General features: G+C 39.1%; 3 protein-coding genes across 4 annotated transcripts; 2 read left to right on the top strand and 1 right to left on the bottom strand.

Annotated features, from left to right (window-relative positions):
- The first annotated feature begins 175 nt into the window (after positions 1–175).
- Positions 176–1747, top strand: LOC137721280 (Nucleic acid-binding, OB-fold-like protein). Its single transcript, XM_068460386.2, has 4 exons — positions 176–332; positions 587–662; positions 751–877; positions 1340–1747. Exons 1-4 carry the CDS (start codon positions 219–221, stop codon positions 1530–1532), a joined length of 510 nt encoding a protein of 169 aa, XP_068316487.1. The 5' UTR covers positions 176–218; the 3' UTR covers positions 1533–1747.
- A 593-nt stretch (positions 1748–2340) lies between these two features.
- On the top strand, positions 2341–6627 carry LOC137721317 (putative aarF domain-containing protein kinase At5g05200, chloroplastic). The gene is made up of 10 exons (XM_088693436.1): positions 2341–2741; positions 3279–3421; positions 3659–3772; positions 3926–4114; positions 4201–4356; positions 4609–4874; positions 4978–5075; positions 5443–5621; positions 5948–6064; positions 6191–6627. Exons 2-10 carry the CDS (start codon positions 3359–3361, stop codon positions 6368–6370), a joined length of 1362 nt encoding a protein of 453 aa, XP_088549562.1. The 5' UTR covers positions 2341–2741; positions 3279–3358; the 3' UTR covers positions 6371–6627.
- A 12-nt stretch (positions 6628–6639) lies between these two features.
- Positions 6640–16439, bottom strand: LOC137719434 (uncharacterized). 2 transcript variants are annotated; one of them, XM_088693431.1, is made up of 3 exons: positions 16310–16439; positions 15952–16152; positions 6640–10420 (listed from the first exon to the last, which is right to left on the bottom strand). In XM_088693431.1, the coding sequence occupies exons 2-3, from the start codon at positions 16070–16072 to the stop codon at positions 7008–7010; spliced, it is 3534 nt and encodes a 1177-aa protein (XP_088549557.1). In that variant the 5' UTR covers positions 16073–16152; positions 16310–16439; the 3' UTR covers positions 6640–7007. The 2 variants fall into 2 exon arrangements, with proteins under 2 accessions (XP_088549557.1, XP_068314573.2); XM_068458472.2 differs by lacking the exons at positions 15952–16152; positions 16310–16439 and adding exons at positions 10861–11062; positions 11178–11640.
- Between the last annotated feature and the right edge of the window lie 276 nt (positions 16440–16715).

The following is a 16715-nucleotide window of genomic DNA, read 5'->3' as shown; positions in this document are numbered from 1 at the left end:
GCCCGTTATATTTTCTTGGGTTACAGCCATTTATTGAATCCAGATAAGGTCGGTTAGGATAGTTACAAAAGGTAATCCAATTTCGCGCCGTAAATGCATTACAGTTAGTTACGTCATATCTTTTACCCCGAACGGCGCCGTTTCGGTACAATTTTAGGAAATAGGGTTTAAAGGCCGAGTCTTGATCAATTACTAGGGTTTTTAATTTGAGTCCCCAAATGAAAGGAGGAAGGAAGAATCTGAAGAGGGCGGTGGAGCAACAGAGCTTTACGCTCGAAGATGGTCACTCTGTAATGCAGGTGCTTTCTCTCCGCGGCTCGAATCTCATCGAGGTGGGCGCTTCTATTCCAATTCAAATTTTTAGGGTTTTTGGCCCGGAAATAAAAACCCTTTTAAAACCCTAAATCCCAAATCGTTCTCTTTGTGAAAATGCAGTAGTGGGTATCGATCAATTTGTAAAAAAATGATGTGGGTTTGGGCTAGTTTTTAGATTCAGATGCTGTAACAAAAGAAAAATGTGAGCTTGGATTGCATAATGTGTTTAGAATTGCTGAACTTGCTTCTGATTCTGCTGTAATTGTTTAAGGTAATGGATGCAAAGGGAGAGAAATCTTTGGCGCTGTTTCCGGCCAAGTTTTCAAAGAGCATGTGGATTAAACGAGGTTGGTTTCCTATATACGTATCTCATTTCAACGCATTCTATCAAATGTAGCCAAAAGGCGGAATTTTGAGTCGATTTTCGATTGGCAGGGAGTTATGTTGTGGTTGATGCGAGTGGGAAGGAGAAGGTTCTTGAATCTGGCAGCAAGGTGGCATGCATTGTTTCGCAAGTTCTATTTTACGAACAAGTACGAGTGCTGAAGAAATCGCCAGACTGGTGTGTATTCTCTTCCCATCCTAAGATGATTTGTCACTATCTCAACAAAAAGGGCAGCTTGTGTTGCTTACACATTTAATAGTGCGATGACCTTTTTATGTTTCGGCTACTTCATATTGAACTTTGAAATGTCCCGCGAACAAACTCAATGTCTGCTCTGACTTTCTCTTTTTATGGTTAAGTGTATACTGATTCTGCATTGTATCACAACTTGAGAAAGCTGAAAATGTCAAAAAGTTTTGTTCTTATAAAATAGTAATCCACAAGCCACCATAGTTTTGCGCATTGCACATAATTGTATTGAGGAATGGAAAAGGTTGCTCGTGGAAGTGTGGGTAAAATCTGTAGCCTTTGTGGCACTTCTTGTTTAACCCCTTAAGGTGTTTATGTGATCATAAGATTCTCAGTGTTCTTTTTAGTGATCTTTTGTTCCTTATATTTGCTTTTGCCGCCCAATTTCAGGCCAGAACTCTTCAAATCCGAAGTTTCAGACGGATGCGATGGAAGTTTGCAGGGAGACACCTCCCAAAAAGAAGACAATGAGCTCGACGACTCAAGCGATGATGATGGACTTCCTCCACTAGAGGCCAATACAAACAGGAATAAACCAGCTGACTGGAAATCGGATACAGAATCGGATTCCGATTCAACATAAGTCAGATTAGGACTTTGAGTTCAGAAACTGATTTTTGAGTAGTTCTGCAGTGGATGTAGATGAATCACCTGAAGTGAGGATAACAGTTCAAATTTTAGTCCAGAATTTTTGTTGGGTTGACTATGTATGTAATCTTGTATTCCAATACAATACACAGAATGTCCAAACGTTTATGATTGAAATTTTGGAACTGGACTTTAGGCCTCGGTGTCGTATCCTTTGAGTATCCAATTTCGCATTTTTTTGTATTTTTCAAAACAATGAGTCCTAAGTAATTTAGTTACATATATCGGTTTTGATATGAGCATCTCAAACACTTTCACATCTACCAGAGACGTAATCATGTAAATATATACATTTTTGTTTACAACTATCGACAAAAGATGAATAATTTACATTTAGCCATTGGAGAACGTTCTAGCTAAGAAAAATGGTAAAATGCCCATATCAATTTTTTTGCCCGTGTAATTGTATACGACCTTTGTTTTTAAAGAAAAATAATGAAAAGTTCAAAAAAAATTTAGTTTTAATGAAAAATGATAAATAGAGGTATAGTGAATATTATCATATAAAGATAAAAATATGATTTTCGTTAAAAATAAACAGCATCGGAAGTATTTCATTAAAATTTCTTTGTTTTTAACCACTGTCTCGGAGACAAATTGCACTTTAACAAAAATTGAAGCAGTTCCGGACTGGAGAGAAATCTAACGGCGGGTTAGAGGAGAAGTCTCAGAATGGCGCCAACAGGGAACAGCCTAGCCACGTGGCGTCCTCCCTTTCACTTACAACTCGTTTAACGTTACACAGAAATGCAAGGGATTTTTCTTGTTCTTTTTTTCTCTCTCAGCGATGACGGAGGGACTGAGACGGAGATAGTAGTTAGCAGACACTCGCAAGCTGCCAGAGACGAAGAGCAATTGTCAGAACCACGTCGTGAAGGTTTCCAAATGCCAAGCTCCGATTTCACTTCCTGAAATTTTAATATTTTCGTTGCTGTGGAAGTGAAGAGATGGCTGTGGCGATGGTCTCAGCCATGAGAGGCGGTCGTTTGCCGTCACTGCACCATCATCACCGCCGTCAGATGATTCTAAGCTTGGGGTTCGTTAAAATCATTGAAGCAGCTCATTTGCAGCTCAAACTCAAGGGATTTCACTCTCTTTGCCCGTTACTCACAAACTCAGGATCTTTACTCCTCCCGCCTTCAAGGTGCTTAATTTCTCTCTCCCGGTAGCTTTTGGATTTTGGGTTTGCATTTTGGATTCTGGGTTTATCTCAAGCTTAAATCTTTATTTGATTTATGGGTTTTTTTTTTCCTAATAATTTATTTGTTACCTATTAGAACATGAATAGTAGATTATACGTCTGCTAATGGTTATACTCTGGTCACATTGATATTTTGAATCATGAAGTTGCGAACTTCTTGGTGTTTCGCTTGATGGGTACCTCGAAAAATGTTCATTTTTTCACTTCTTTTAGTGGGTGATTGGCTGTTGCCTTTTCATGGACATACAGAAGTGAAACTTAGTGTAAAAACTGTTGAAGTAGAAGTACAACTCTTCTGTTTGGCAGACAGTTAACAATTAATTGCATCACCTCTCAGAATGGGAAGGAAACTTTCATTCACGCCTTTGTTTAGACCTCGTCATGAGCATCTGTGTTCTTTAGGCTTGAATTCTTTTCTTTCTTGATCACTCTATTCGTTTGACGTTTTAAGCTGAAGCTGGAATTTCATGCTGTTACCAGATAGGTTTGAAGACTCGCCTAAACTGGTGGAGGACATTCTCCAAACATCAGTAAGCACAGGTCCACGTGGCGCCCTTAGGATGGTCCAAGGTATTCAGGCGTTTATTGGGGTTGGTGGGGAGTGGCTTGCCGATGTATCAAAGGTAACAGGAACCTTGTTTGCTTGGCTTTCACCTTGTTCAATTGTCAATTGGTATAGTTCTTGAAACAGCTCAATGACAAAATGCGTTTATATGGCCAATTCCAATAACTTGGGATTAAGACTTCACTCGGTTGAGTGTTCTGTTAACACCTAGGCATTCTTTAATACTGACCCTTTTATCTGAATAAGCAAGCTTTTGAAGAGCATACTTGTAAATGACCCTTCCTTTTGTTTGTAGTCAGCAAACTCATCTGCTGGAGTACCAACCCAACTGCAGCTTGGATTGCTGTCCCCACTTTATTTGAGGAAATTGTTTGAGCGCATGGGGGCAACCTACATTAAGTTGGGTCAGGTAACTCTTGTTGTATTCTTGTTTTTTGATCGCCACTCCATAACTTTATTCATTATATCCAATGTAAATTAGCAAAAGATTATTATTTTACTTGTCTATCTTTGTTCATTCAACGTACACAATCACTAATGCTATGCTACTTACAAATGGTAGTTCATTGCATCTGCTCCAACATTGTTCCCATCAGAATATGTCGAAGAATTTCAGAACTGCTTTGACAGAACTCCTGCAGTACCCTTTGCAGAGATTCAAGCAATCTTGCATCAGGAATTGGGGAGATCAATTGAAAGCGTTTATGACTATGTTGACCCAACCCCACTCGCTTCAGCCTCAATAGCACAAGTTCTTTTCTCTTCCTATCAAATTTCTCATGTTCCTCAAACCATTCGCTAAGCTTAGGAATAAGAATTGTGATGTATTTTGTTTAGGTTCATGGTGCAAGGCTAAGAGGCTCCGAAGAAGATGTAGTAATAAAGATCTTGAAACCTGGAATAGAAGATATGTTGGTTGCAGATCTCAATTTTATCTACGTTGTTGTCCGCATTTTGGAATTCTTGAATCCTGACATAAACCGCGCTTCATTGGTATGTGGACATAAATTTCTGCATATGCAACAAATGACTTTAACACTTATATTGGATGACAGGTATAAGCATAGTAATTATTTTCTTACTCTTAGAAATAATTTACACTGCTAGTTTCTTCAGTTACCAACTTACAAGTTATATTCTCCGAAAGCATAACATCTTTGGGATGATGTCAGCATCTTTGGTTCATATGTTGGAAAATGATGGAAGATAGAAGTTTCCGTTGTAATCTGTTCATCGTTTCAGTAGGTTGGTATTGTGCAAGATATACGGGAGTCCATGCTTGAAGAAGTTGATTTCTACAAGGAGGCTGCAAACGTTGAGTCCTTTAGGAGATATTTAGAAGCTATGGGACTCACAAGGCAGGCTACGGCTCCAAAAGTGTATCACCAATGCAGCAGCAAACGAATTTTAACAATGGAGAGGCTGTATGGAGTTCCTCTTACTGACTTGAACAGTATAAGTTCCTTTGTCTCTAATCCGGAGACCAGTCTCATAACTGCCCTTAATGTGTGGTAGGACTAGAATATTTTATCCACCATTCATGTGCTTGTAGTTTTTGTGTTCATTTATTTGTCAAATTTCTACCTTGTCGTTTGTTATGAAATGTCTCTGTAGGTTTGGCAGTTTGCTTGCCTGTGAAAGCTTCCATGCAGATGTGCATGCAGGCAATCTGTGGTTGTTGCGTGATGGCCGCATTGGGTTTCTTGATTTTGGTATAATTGTACTCATTGCTGTACTTATAGTTGTGATTGTCGTCGGTTTCTTTCAATGTTTCAGTTGTTTATACAATCTCCGCAAATATGACTTAAGGTTTATACTTTATCTACTGTGCAGAAAAAAGGATCGAGTAAAGATATTGATATTTTTTTTGTCAGTGTATAATGTATATCTTTGTGGACGTGCTAATTGTCTGTTCTTTAACAACCGTGCATAGTCCCAATATGCAGTACCTACCATTTGCTTGATAGTATTAGAAGTTCTCTGTATTTGTCCACCGTTCAAATGTTATTGACGTTATTTTTTTGGTTTGTTACCTTTCAGTTATGTGAAATCATTCTTGCGTTTGACTTAAATTTACAGGAATCGTTGGCCGTATATCTCCAAAAACATGGGGTGCCATGGAAATCTTTCTGGCATCAGTTGCAACTGAAGAATATGAATCAATGGCATCTGCACTGATTGAAATGGGTGCTACAGGCACAAATGTTGATGTTAAGGCCTTTGCAAGTGACTTGGAAAAGATGTTCTCGTCAATAAAGGCAAGCATTAAACTCATGAGTTTGGTAATTGTGTTTTACCTTCCAAATAGGGTTATCTTTTTGGTGCACTTCTCCTGGGACAATTTCGGAGCTGAGGGGAAATAATGTTTCGCAGAACGGTGCAGCCAAAAGATAACTTTTTTTTTTTTCCTTGCCCGTAAATATTCCATTGCAGAAAAGAATGCTGCTTAAAAGAGCTGTGCTGTGCCATAGCTAGAAATTACCGAACTTAGAATATAGAAAGGAAGTGGCATAGCTGTTTGTTTGAATCTGAAACAAGCTTATTGATAGCAATCACATTGCTTCTAACAATTCCTCATGTGCAGGATTTGGATACAGAAGTAGTCATAGCAACTGCCAGGGAGCCATCTACAAATGCAACTGCTGTCTCAGCAAATCTAGTTGTTGATGAGAGACAAATGAATGCACTTTTTCTCGATGTGGTAAGCCGTTGACTCCCTTTTAGGTTTACATGCCAGCATTATATATCAGTACCACCGCAGCATATGCCATCATTTTTTTAACTAATTGTTCCGATGTCATGAGCTGCTTGCATGCTTTTATTTCAGATTCGGGTTAGTGAATCATATGGATTGAAATTTCCTCGAGAGTTTGCACTTCTCCTGAAGCAGCTTTTGTATTTTGACCGGTACACCCGTTTGTTGGCCCCGGACTTGAATATGCTCCAAGACCAAAGGATTTCCATCGCTTCTAATCGGAGAACCAACTACAGGAACGGTTTCAGATGAACCTAGTAAGTGCAGATGCAGCTTCTGGTAAGTTGTGTAAATATAAATAAAAAGTACTCCTGCATTTGGGGTTACATTCAATAGAAACAACGTCGAGAACAAGAAACAGATTGTAATCTAATACTTTACGAAAGCAAAGCATGTATGGTTTTACGTAGGAATTGATCTTATCGGATCCTTCTCCTCTTTGATAACTGCTACTAGAAGCAAACAAGGAACCATATAATTGCACAAGATGTGTTATTTTTTTTGTCAAATTGCAAAGGATATGTTGCATATGAACAAATAAATCAAATAGTAGTCTGGTAAACATGTACACACAACAATCGAAAGCTTGATTTCAACATATAACATATACTCACTTGTGGGATACTATATCAGAAACAACGAAAGGGAAGTCCGTTCGTGAAAAAATTCCAAGTCCTAACATGTAGATATGGCAAAAACAAAGCAGTGTCTGTCGTCGAATCACTTCCGGGAAACCTTTGCTTCCGTCAGGGCTCTATCCACTTTATCCAACATTGCAATGCTTCAGGGTCCGGTGAGTGAGACGAAGAAGCTCTTCCGTTTGAGGAAAACCCTCGGGAGCTTCATATAATCATACTCTGAGGAATCTGTTAGTTACTTGGTTTCAAAGTTATCTGTGCAATGGGTATGAGCTTCTCCCTGTCCGAGATGTTGCAGACCCTCTAATCACTAGGCTTGGCGAAGCGTAGCCCATGAGTTGATGAAGTGGTGAACTCGACTTTGCTGGCAGCTCTTCGATTTCTGAGGATAACGACGGTCTTGCTGACACAAATGTTACAATTGGATTCTTATCTTTGTTCTGAGGCTCTCTCAAAGCAAGCTTCTTCCTCTCTCTCATTGGATCCAATGAATTATGTGACATATTTTGGTCCTCTGAATCACCTTGGGGAGAGTTGGAGGGTGCAAAAGCTCTAGGATCACCGTCAGAAGAGTAACTATGGTAGTAAGAGGGTCCATAACCATAATCATCAGAGCATGAAACAGGATCCGCATGGTGAGCCAAGTTACTGCCATTAGCGGCAGCATTATAGTCGCCAACTTCACTCAGAGGGGCTATAGCATTCTGTTCGTAGGGGACAACATGAGCTCTCTTTTGGAGCGAAAACTTGAGCACCTCCGAACAAGCCCCACATCGAAGTCTATGGTATCTCCTTTTGAAAAGGAGAAAATCTGCAGGTATCTGCAGCAGTTCTGAGCAGTTGTAACAAGTTATGATTGGGGCTCCACCTGCTATGGGGCGGAAATGCCGTTTAGCCAAACGTTGTTTCTCTCTGTAAAGCTTCTTCGCATCATGCCTTTGGTGCCTCAGATCATCAGACATTGTTTCATGGCCCCACAGAGGAGAATCAGATCCCATATACCGTTCGGGAGTTCCCATATACCGTTCGGGAGTTGAAGGACGAGACTTGTCATAGGATGTCCAGCAACTGTGACCAGGGTGAACCCTACATAACCTGTTGTTGCTGCAACGAACGGGTTGAGATAATGGTGCTGAGCACTGCCAGTCTTGGGGGCCATAATGCAAATATGAAGAATCAGTTTGGTGCCTGCTGGTTGTTGCCTCACTTGAGAAAGGTATGCGCATGTTTTTGCGGTGGTGCTGGGGGGGATAGAGGCTGCCTGGCCTGTGTCTTCTCAGATACCTCTGATAGTTTGGATCATGATAGAGTTCCTTCTCGAATGCCTCATAGCTACGGTACTGGGGCATGCTCTTCTCCTTCCAAGTGGCTCCTCCGGCAACCCTTCCACTCGCCTTTCCATTCAAACTGTTAACTTGATCCTGCAGTTCATAAACCATTCTCAATAGTGTCATCTTGTCCTGTTCAGCCTCCACAGACATTTCAGATGATTGGTAGCCTGAATTGTGCTGGTACTCATTATGGAGTTGACTTGTAGGGCCTCCATTTTCGTATCCACCTTGGGAAACTCTTCGAGGGAAAGCCATCCTATACATAGATTCATCACTTTGCAATCTGTTCCAATCTCTGCTTGGATGACCTTGTCTTCTAGGCGTCAGTGATGCATCTTGATCCCGCTTTCTGTATCTCATGGCACGATCATTCTTCATGGGCAAATTTGACCAGGGATCCCTTGGTTGATGTTGCAATCCTGAATCTTTATTCATCATGCTACTTGCCATGAATTTATCCCGTCTGGTTCGTTCTTCAGAATGAAAAATATTTGAACGTGCAGTTCGGTTGAGGTACTGATCATCCATGCCATCATAAGAAGAAACACTGGCATCATAAGCATGATGACTTATATTTGCTGGGGACTTTGACAGATCTCTTGGTGCACCGCTACGCTCAATGCTGGGGAAGAACTCCGTATTTTCAAATACATCAGGAGACCTTACATGATCAAAGCCATTGGAAAAAGCACTATTCTGAGGTTCCTCCAGTTGTCCATCAGGAGAAGATGTCAGGGAATCCAATGAAACGCTTTCCCTTGCCGGCATATGAACAGTAACTCTCTTTTCAAATGCATCAGAAGACCTTACATGATCAAAGCCATTGGGAACACTATTCTGAGGTTCCTCCTGTCGTCCATTAGGAGAAGATTCAAAGGAATCCGATGAAATGCTTTCCCGTACGGCTGTATGAGCAGTAACAATTGAACTACTTCCCCTCGCATCTCCTGGATTTACAGTATTTGAGTTCTGGAAATCAGAATCAATCTCCTTGTTGATGTCTGCCTCCACATTTGTTTCTCCTAAAGGTGAGCTCCCATCATTTGTTAAAACTTCTGCACCTTTTCGTGTTTTTGGTAATGTCTCCTTAACTTCATCACGTGCAAACTCTGTCGATGAACAAAATTCATTGGAAACTTCAAGTTGCTCACTATCAAAATCACGAGAATCATTTCGATCACTCTGATTATATTGGTCTTCATTTGGTAAATTTATATCTCCAACTTGTTCACGATCAGAATTTTCAGAAGACTTATCAGGATCCTTCATACTGGTTTGATCTGATGTGCACTCTCCTGAATCTTGAAGAGTAGCCCCATGACTTGAGCTGCCAAATTCTTGGTATTCAGAGGACTTGATTTCACTCTTGTTATTGTCTTGTTCTGAGAAGCATTTTCCCGAGTCAGGAAAAGTTGCCTCAGGACTTGAGCTGCTAAACTCGTTGCCTGCTGAAGACTCAATCATATTGCTCTCGTTGTTTTGGTCCGGTAGACATTCTCCCGAGTCAGGATAAGTAGCTTTTGGACTTGAACTGCTAAATCTGTTGCCTTCTGAAGACTTAATCTGATCCTTCTCATTGTTTTGGTCGTCCGATAAACATTCTCCTGGAAAAGTAGCCTTAGGACTTAGGCTGCTAGATTCATAACCTTCCGAAGATTTACTCTGGCCCCTCTCATTGTTTTGGTCTGAAGAGGATTCTCCTGACATCAAAAGACTTGCATTATTACTTGAAGAGCTCGATTCTTTGTCTTCGGAAGACTTATCTTCACTCTTCTCATTGTTTTGGTCTGAAAGGGACTCTCCTGGGTTCGAGAGACTTGCATTATGAGTTGAGATGCTAGACTCTTTGTCCTCGAAAGCCGCATCTTTTCTCTTCTCGTTGTTTTGGTCCGAAAAGCTTTTTTCTGAGTCAACAAAAGTAACTGTACGAGTACTTGAGCTGATAGATTCGTTGCCTTCTGAAGATTTACTCTCGTGCCTCTCATTGTTTTGGTATGGAAAAGCTGCATTCTGACTTGAGATGCTAGATTTCTGTTCTTCGGAAGGCTTGTCTTCATTCTTCTCGTTGTTTTGTTTCGAAAAGCAATTTCCTGATTCAGGATAAGCAGCCTTAGGAGTACTTGAGGTGCTAGACTCGTTGCCTTCGGAAGACTTACTCTGATCCCTCTCATTGTCTTGGTCTGAAGAGCATTCTCCAGATTCAGGAAGAGTTGCATTGCAACCTGAGCTTCTGGATTTATCTTCCGAACCATGATCCAAACGAATCCTCTGAGCTGCCTCAGTGTCATTTACGCTAGCGCTCTTGCTTTTCAATCCATTTATTCGACTTTTCGCTGCATTCAGAAGGATAGTTTAGGAAACTAATCCGAATCATAAACCAAAAATCCAAATCTATAAAACGGCACATATGAAAAAAGGAGGAACTCAATTACTCACAACGAGAATCAACAGACAGAACATGCAATTTCATATACTAAACAAATTAAGCAATCCAAGAACACAACTAAGTCTTTTAATCTATTAGCAATTCAGAATTTTTTTTTATCTTAATCCTGCAGAAAATCTCGCTTACGGGGTCAGGCCAGTTAGCCAGGCCTTGCACCCGAGTTTGAATCCCCCGGCCCATAAACTGTAGTAGTTTAGAACAGATTATCGCGTTATCAATTAAAATATCGCAGAAAACCTCAGTAGTATGGCATTGTTTACAGTGAGAAATGAATTAGACAAGAAAGTGGATAGCAAATTAAATTAGTGGGATGATTTGATTTAATACCCTGGAGAGTGACGCCACATCCGCCACACTTGTAGACCAGAATTTCGGGCAACTCCGCAAGAAGCAGCCGGCATTTCGGACATCGAACCAGTCGAACTTTTGTTGTCAATTCAGGAGACATCTTTGTCCAGCACAAACAAAAGGGCTTACAGTTCCAACAAAAAAGTCTCGAACTTTGAACTTATTGAACTCCAAACACCATCTGAATGCAATCAAAACATGTTTCTGGCATCAGAACAAAAACTAACTCTCCAAAAAAACAAAATTAGATCCATGAAATTCTGAACTAGAATTTGAAGAAATTAAGGAAGCGGTACCTGAACGAAACAGAAGTGAAACTTCAGAGAGATCCGAGAGAGAGAGAGAGAGAGAGAGAGAGGCAATGGATTTGTTGGTGTGTTTGGTTTTCGAGAAATGGGTGAAGAAGGCAAAGGCAAAGGCAAAGGGAGTTAATTGGCAAAAATGTTGAAAAAATAATGGCAAAGCTCCTCAAAGTCTTTGGGAGTGTGGAAAAGTGTAAGTCTTTGATTTCCAAACAGAGGAATTTGATTATGGAGGATTTGGAATTGGTCTTTTTTTCCGTGGCGAAGAAGCTTCTATCTGTTCAGACCAAGGCTTACCGTCAGAAACACGGCCAAGCTCAAAGACTTACAAAGAAGAGAGAGAGAGAGAGAGAGAGATGAATTATATCTCCGCCGACCATATTTAAAGCGTCACTGTTGACGTGTCATCCTATTGCTAACTCTGAGATTAAAATAGGGAATCGGAATCGTCAAAGTTATGAGAAATTCTTGTGTTCAGGCATAAAACTAAGTTATTGTTATACTCGTAGACAAAACTAGTGAGAACCCTGTAATTTATCAAAGATTCTCTTTTGAAATTAAAATACAGTTTAAGTGGAGTTACTTGACCAATAAATGTTTCTCACGTGTTCAAAAAGTACAACAACTATTTAACATTGTTGATACTCGGCGTCCTTGATTACATGAGTCTATCCATCACCATCCCACTTTAACCAACCAAGCACAAAACAATCGGTTTGGCTGTGAGTGGGAGCATGGATAAGTTTCTAAAGTGACGATATCTCAACTAATCATAGAGCGATTTTGTGAGACAAATAATTTATGTTATCAATTCAAAAATGTTAGGGCAACGTTATAGAGCGTAGGTAGGCCCTTTTATACTAACTCCCTTCCCCCTCATAATTCAAATCAATCAATGTAAAGCAAAATATTATAGCCTTTTAATTTTTTATTTTTTAAAGGAGAACAACTAACAACCAATCATAATTATTCACCTATTTCGGATTCAGATGATTAGTTGAGAATTGCTCATTACATGTGATCACAATGAAGCAGATTCGCAACTTACAAAATATCAAACCTAAGACCTTTTATTATTTTCTTTAGAAAATTGATGTCCGCAATTTTCAACTAGACCACTTGTCGTGGTTCTATAGCCTTTTAATTTGAGTCCTTCGCTTTTGGTGGTTACCATTTGGCCATAATAGCCAACTACTCTTTCCCTTGCTGGCACGACCGTTATAAGTAGGTATTTTTGTTATTTTCCTAAACTCCAATGTCTCTAGGTCAAAGTCAACTTCCTCGGCCACTCAGCCTCCTCCAAATCCTGTTTCTGGGTTTTTGATGGGAAATGCCAGGGGAGTTTTCAGTTTTCTAAAATCCGCATTGGCTACTAAGAATCCCGGAAAAAACAGAGAAAGGGTTGCAAAGTCAAAACTTCGGGAAGTGTATGAGCTGTCTCTCATACATGCATTCGTAAGTCTGGCACTATAGGAGAGGAGAGTGGGTATGATTTTTGGTTGGGTCCAAATTTTGACAATAGGGGATCAACACATAAAACAAGTCAAATCAAAATATTAGGTTAATTAACCACTACGAGGTGATTCAATGATTGCTGCGAATTTTAGGCTTGTATTTTACACGGTTTGTTCTGAGTATGATTTTTAGCGTTAGTGAATCACATGATAGTGCTATGGGGTGATTGAAATGCCTCGAACTATGCCACCAGCTAATCCATTTTTATGCAAAATGAAAAAAATAAAAATTATTAGGTTAATTACAATTACAATAGTAAGTGGAAGTTGGATTATATATTGTTGAATGTATAAACGATATAATAGCTATGTGATTAGTAGGAAAAATGCTGACTAGTTAGTAAGTTAATGCAATATTTTTTTTTACAGGTATAAGCACATTTCACAATATATATGACGATTTAAACCAATCATATTGGTGACCTTAAATTAAAAAGTGTTTAACAATCTAATTATGACCACAAATAGACAAACACAAAGTACTAAATAATCAATGAAATGTTTGTCAAATTTTCAATGACTTAACGATGTTTTATTTGAGTGAAATTTTGCAAGAAAGATTTTTCTAGTGAATACCTAAAGGATGAATGATTTTGATCTTGATATTAAATTGTGAAACGAATCCAATTAAGTAGTTAATATCGTATTAACTTATTAATTAGTTAGCGTTTGAGCGCAATTATAAGTGAGTTGATAAATCTCAAGTATAAAACGAAAGATTTCCTCTAAGCAAGGGTGTCTCTTGGAAAAAGACGCGGCTGCTCGTGCTTCGAAACATGGCTTTGCATTCACAAGGGAAAGAAGGTTTCAGCGTTTCTCCATGTGACGACTTGATTTCGACGTCCTGACGCGCATGAATGTTTCCATGCGGGGACTTGACTGACATTTCAACCCCTACATAAGTCATTTTTTTTATCAAACATTTCTCCGTTGTTCTCTTTATTCCTGTTTTATTCTTGTTTGTGTTCCCAAGTAGTTTGCTTTGCATTTGCATGCCTTGTCGTCCTTCTCGGTAACCCAAAAAACAATTTGGAAAGATATTTTAATGTACAGGAACACGATCAGGTACACTAAATGTAATTAGTATAAGATAAATGCTAAGAAGACTTTCTTAAAGTGAGACTCTCTATGAACTCTCTGCTACCTTACTATTTAACGTCAATTTTTGTACTAATATTATAAAACATTGTACACAAAACATGATGTGATAGATAGTCCATAGTCTATACAAAGTCACACAGATTAGAGAATCTTCTTAATATTTCTTTTGGTACAATTGGTTGGAATTTTTTTATTTTTCAAGTTCTAACTAATTGTATTAGTACATTTGATGTATTAGACCGTTTTTCCGACACACTCATAAATTTACACTCGAATGCCAATAAACAAAACGTATGGGATAATGGATTGGCCTATGAGAACTCATTAGCTTTTACCTCTTTTTATAGCATCTCAACACTCGACATAATTATTGAAATGTCCGCATGTTTTTACCTTTTTTTAGTTTCTACATCCACCAAACAAACAGATTGAAGTCTCCTGTGCAATTGGAGGCCATGTGAGGTGAAAATAAGTTTTCCTAAGTTTTATAGGGGCTCACTAAATTGAGCAATGCTAGCATGAAAAACTCTAATTTGTGACCACGTCATATGCATTGTAGCTCCATTAAGTGTACGAAGCGGGTGTAGGTGTTGGCTGGGGTGGGGAAATTGTGGGGTTTGGTGGAAGAATGCAAGCAGTCTTGTTTGTTTGTGTGAGTTATCTCACCGAAGACATGATCAGGCTGTCCTATTTGGAATTTTTTTGAGAAATTTTTTATTGTAATAGGAATATGGATGATACATCGAGTGTTTTTTTTATAAGTGGTGAGAAATTGTATTTTTTAAGTTATTAACTTTTTAACACACATATTCCACCATTGATATGATGATACATGATGTATCACTCCGTGTTTCAATCACATTAAAAAATCTTTTGATTTTCTCATGCTAGCATGGTCATCTATATTGTAGATCATTGATGGGTAGAATTCACAAAATCGAGCAATGTCATCATAGTTGTTCATGATGTTACTATAGCGAGTCAGGGTGTTTATAATCACAACTCATCAACTGCATACAATCACTCATGTGAGAATTTATGACTTGTGCTACTTAATCCTACAAAGGCATGTATAATATAAAATAAATTGTATACATTTACAAAGACACCCTTTATGCCTAATTGAGTACATTATTGTTATTATTTTCCTTTTTTTTTTTTTTAGTAAATTGATATTTTTACTCTAAGGGAAAGAAAGTTCGGCTAAACCACACAATGCAACCTAATTTGGTATCGAATTCGTCATCCACAAAATTCGAACTTAAGACCTCTCACTTCGAAATGAAGAAAAATATCACCAGACCATAATACTAAGTGTCTATTATTTTCCGTTGTTAACTGGCACTCTCTAATAAGTACTGATTTGACCATATGACCCTAAACAAAAACTTCTAACATAAAAACACAACGCATCATAAAACCAATTTCCAGACTCATTGACTTCGGAAGACATAATCTGATCCCGCTCATTGTCTTGGTCTGAAAAGCATTCTCCGGATTCGGAAAGAGCTGCAATACGACCTGAGCTTCTGGATTTTCCATCTTCAGAAGCGCGATCCAAACCAATACTCTGAGCTGCCTCAGTGTCGTTTACGCTAGCGCTCTTGCTTCTCAGTCCATTTATTCGACTTTTCGCTGCATTCAGAAAGATGGTTTAGGAAACTAATCCGAACCATAAACTAAAAAACTGAGTAGCAACATGCGGAAGTTATCATCCATAAAACGGCGCAGATGAAAAAAGACGGAGCTCAATTTCTCAGAACGTTGAATCAATAGACAGAAATGAAATCGGTCCAACATGCAATTTCGTATATTAAACAGATTAAGCAATCCGAGAAGATAATTTAGTCGTTTAATCTATTAGCACTTAAGAATTCTTTTTATCTTAATCTTGCGGAAAATCTCGCTGTCGCTGACGCGCGGGGGGGGGGGGGGGGGGGGGTGGGGCGGTTAGGCCAGTTGGCCAGGTCCCCTGCACCCGAGTTTGAATCTCTGGCCTCATAAATTGTAGTAGTTTGGAACAGAATATCGCGTTATCAATAAAAATACCGTAGAAAACCTCAATAGTATATGCCATTGTTTACAGTGAGAAATGAATTAGACGAGAAAGTGGATAGCAGATTAAATTAGTGGGATGATTTGATTTTGAATACCTTGGAGAGTGACGCCACATCCGCCACACTTGTAGACCGGAATTTCGGGCAACTCCGCAAGAAGCAGCCGGCATTTCGGACATCGAACCAGTCGAGCTTTTGTTGTCAATTCAGAAGACATCTTTGTCCAACACAAACAACAGGTTTCCAGTTCCAACAAAAAAGTCTCAAACTTTGAACTTATTGAACTCCAAACACCATCTGCAATGCAATCACAACATGTTTATGGCATCAGAACAAAAGCTGATTCTCCCAAAAAAAAAAAATATTACATCCATGAAATAACAACAAGAACAACAAAAAGATATAAAAACAGGAAATTCTGAGCCAGAATTTGAAGAAATTAAGGAAGCGGTACCTGAACAAAACAGAAGTGAAACCTCAGAGAGATCCGAGAGAGAGAGAGAGACAGACAGAAAAAGGCAATGGATTTGTTGGTGTGTTTGGTTTTCATGAAATGGGTGAAGAAGGCAAAGGAAGCTGTTGGCAAAAATGTTGAAAAATAAAAATAAAAATAAAAATAAAATAATGGAAAAGCTCCTCAAAGTCTTTGGGAGTGTGGAAAGGGGTAAGTCTTTGATTTCCAAACAGAGGAATTGATGATAGAGGATTTGGAATTGGCCTTATTTTCCGTGGTGAAGAAGCTTCTATCGGGTCGGACCACTGCTGACCGTCAGAGACACGCCCAAGCTCAAAGACTTACAGAGAAGAGAGAGAAATAACTTCGTGATTAGCTTACGAGAAATTCTTGTGTTCAGACGGAA

This window comes from Pyrus communis, chromosome 1 (genome assembly GCF_041283825.1).
Source record: "Pyrus communis isolate YQ-2024b chromosome 1, ASM4128382v1, whole genome shotgun sequence".
Lineage (NCBI taxonomy): Eukaryota > Viridiplantae > Streptophyta > Magnoliopsida > Rosales > Rosaceae > Pyrus > Pyrus communis.
Note: the sequence above shows the minus strand (reverse complement) of the source record. Positions and strands in the feature narration are given on the sequence as shown.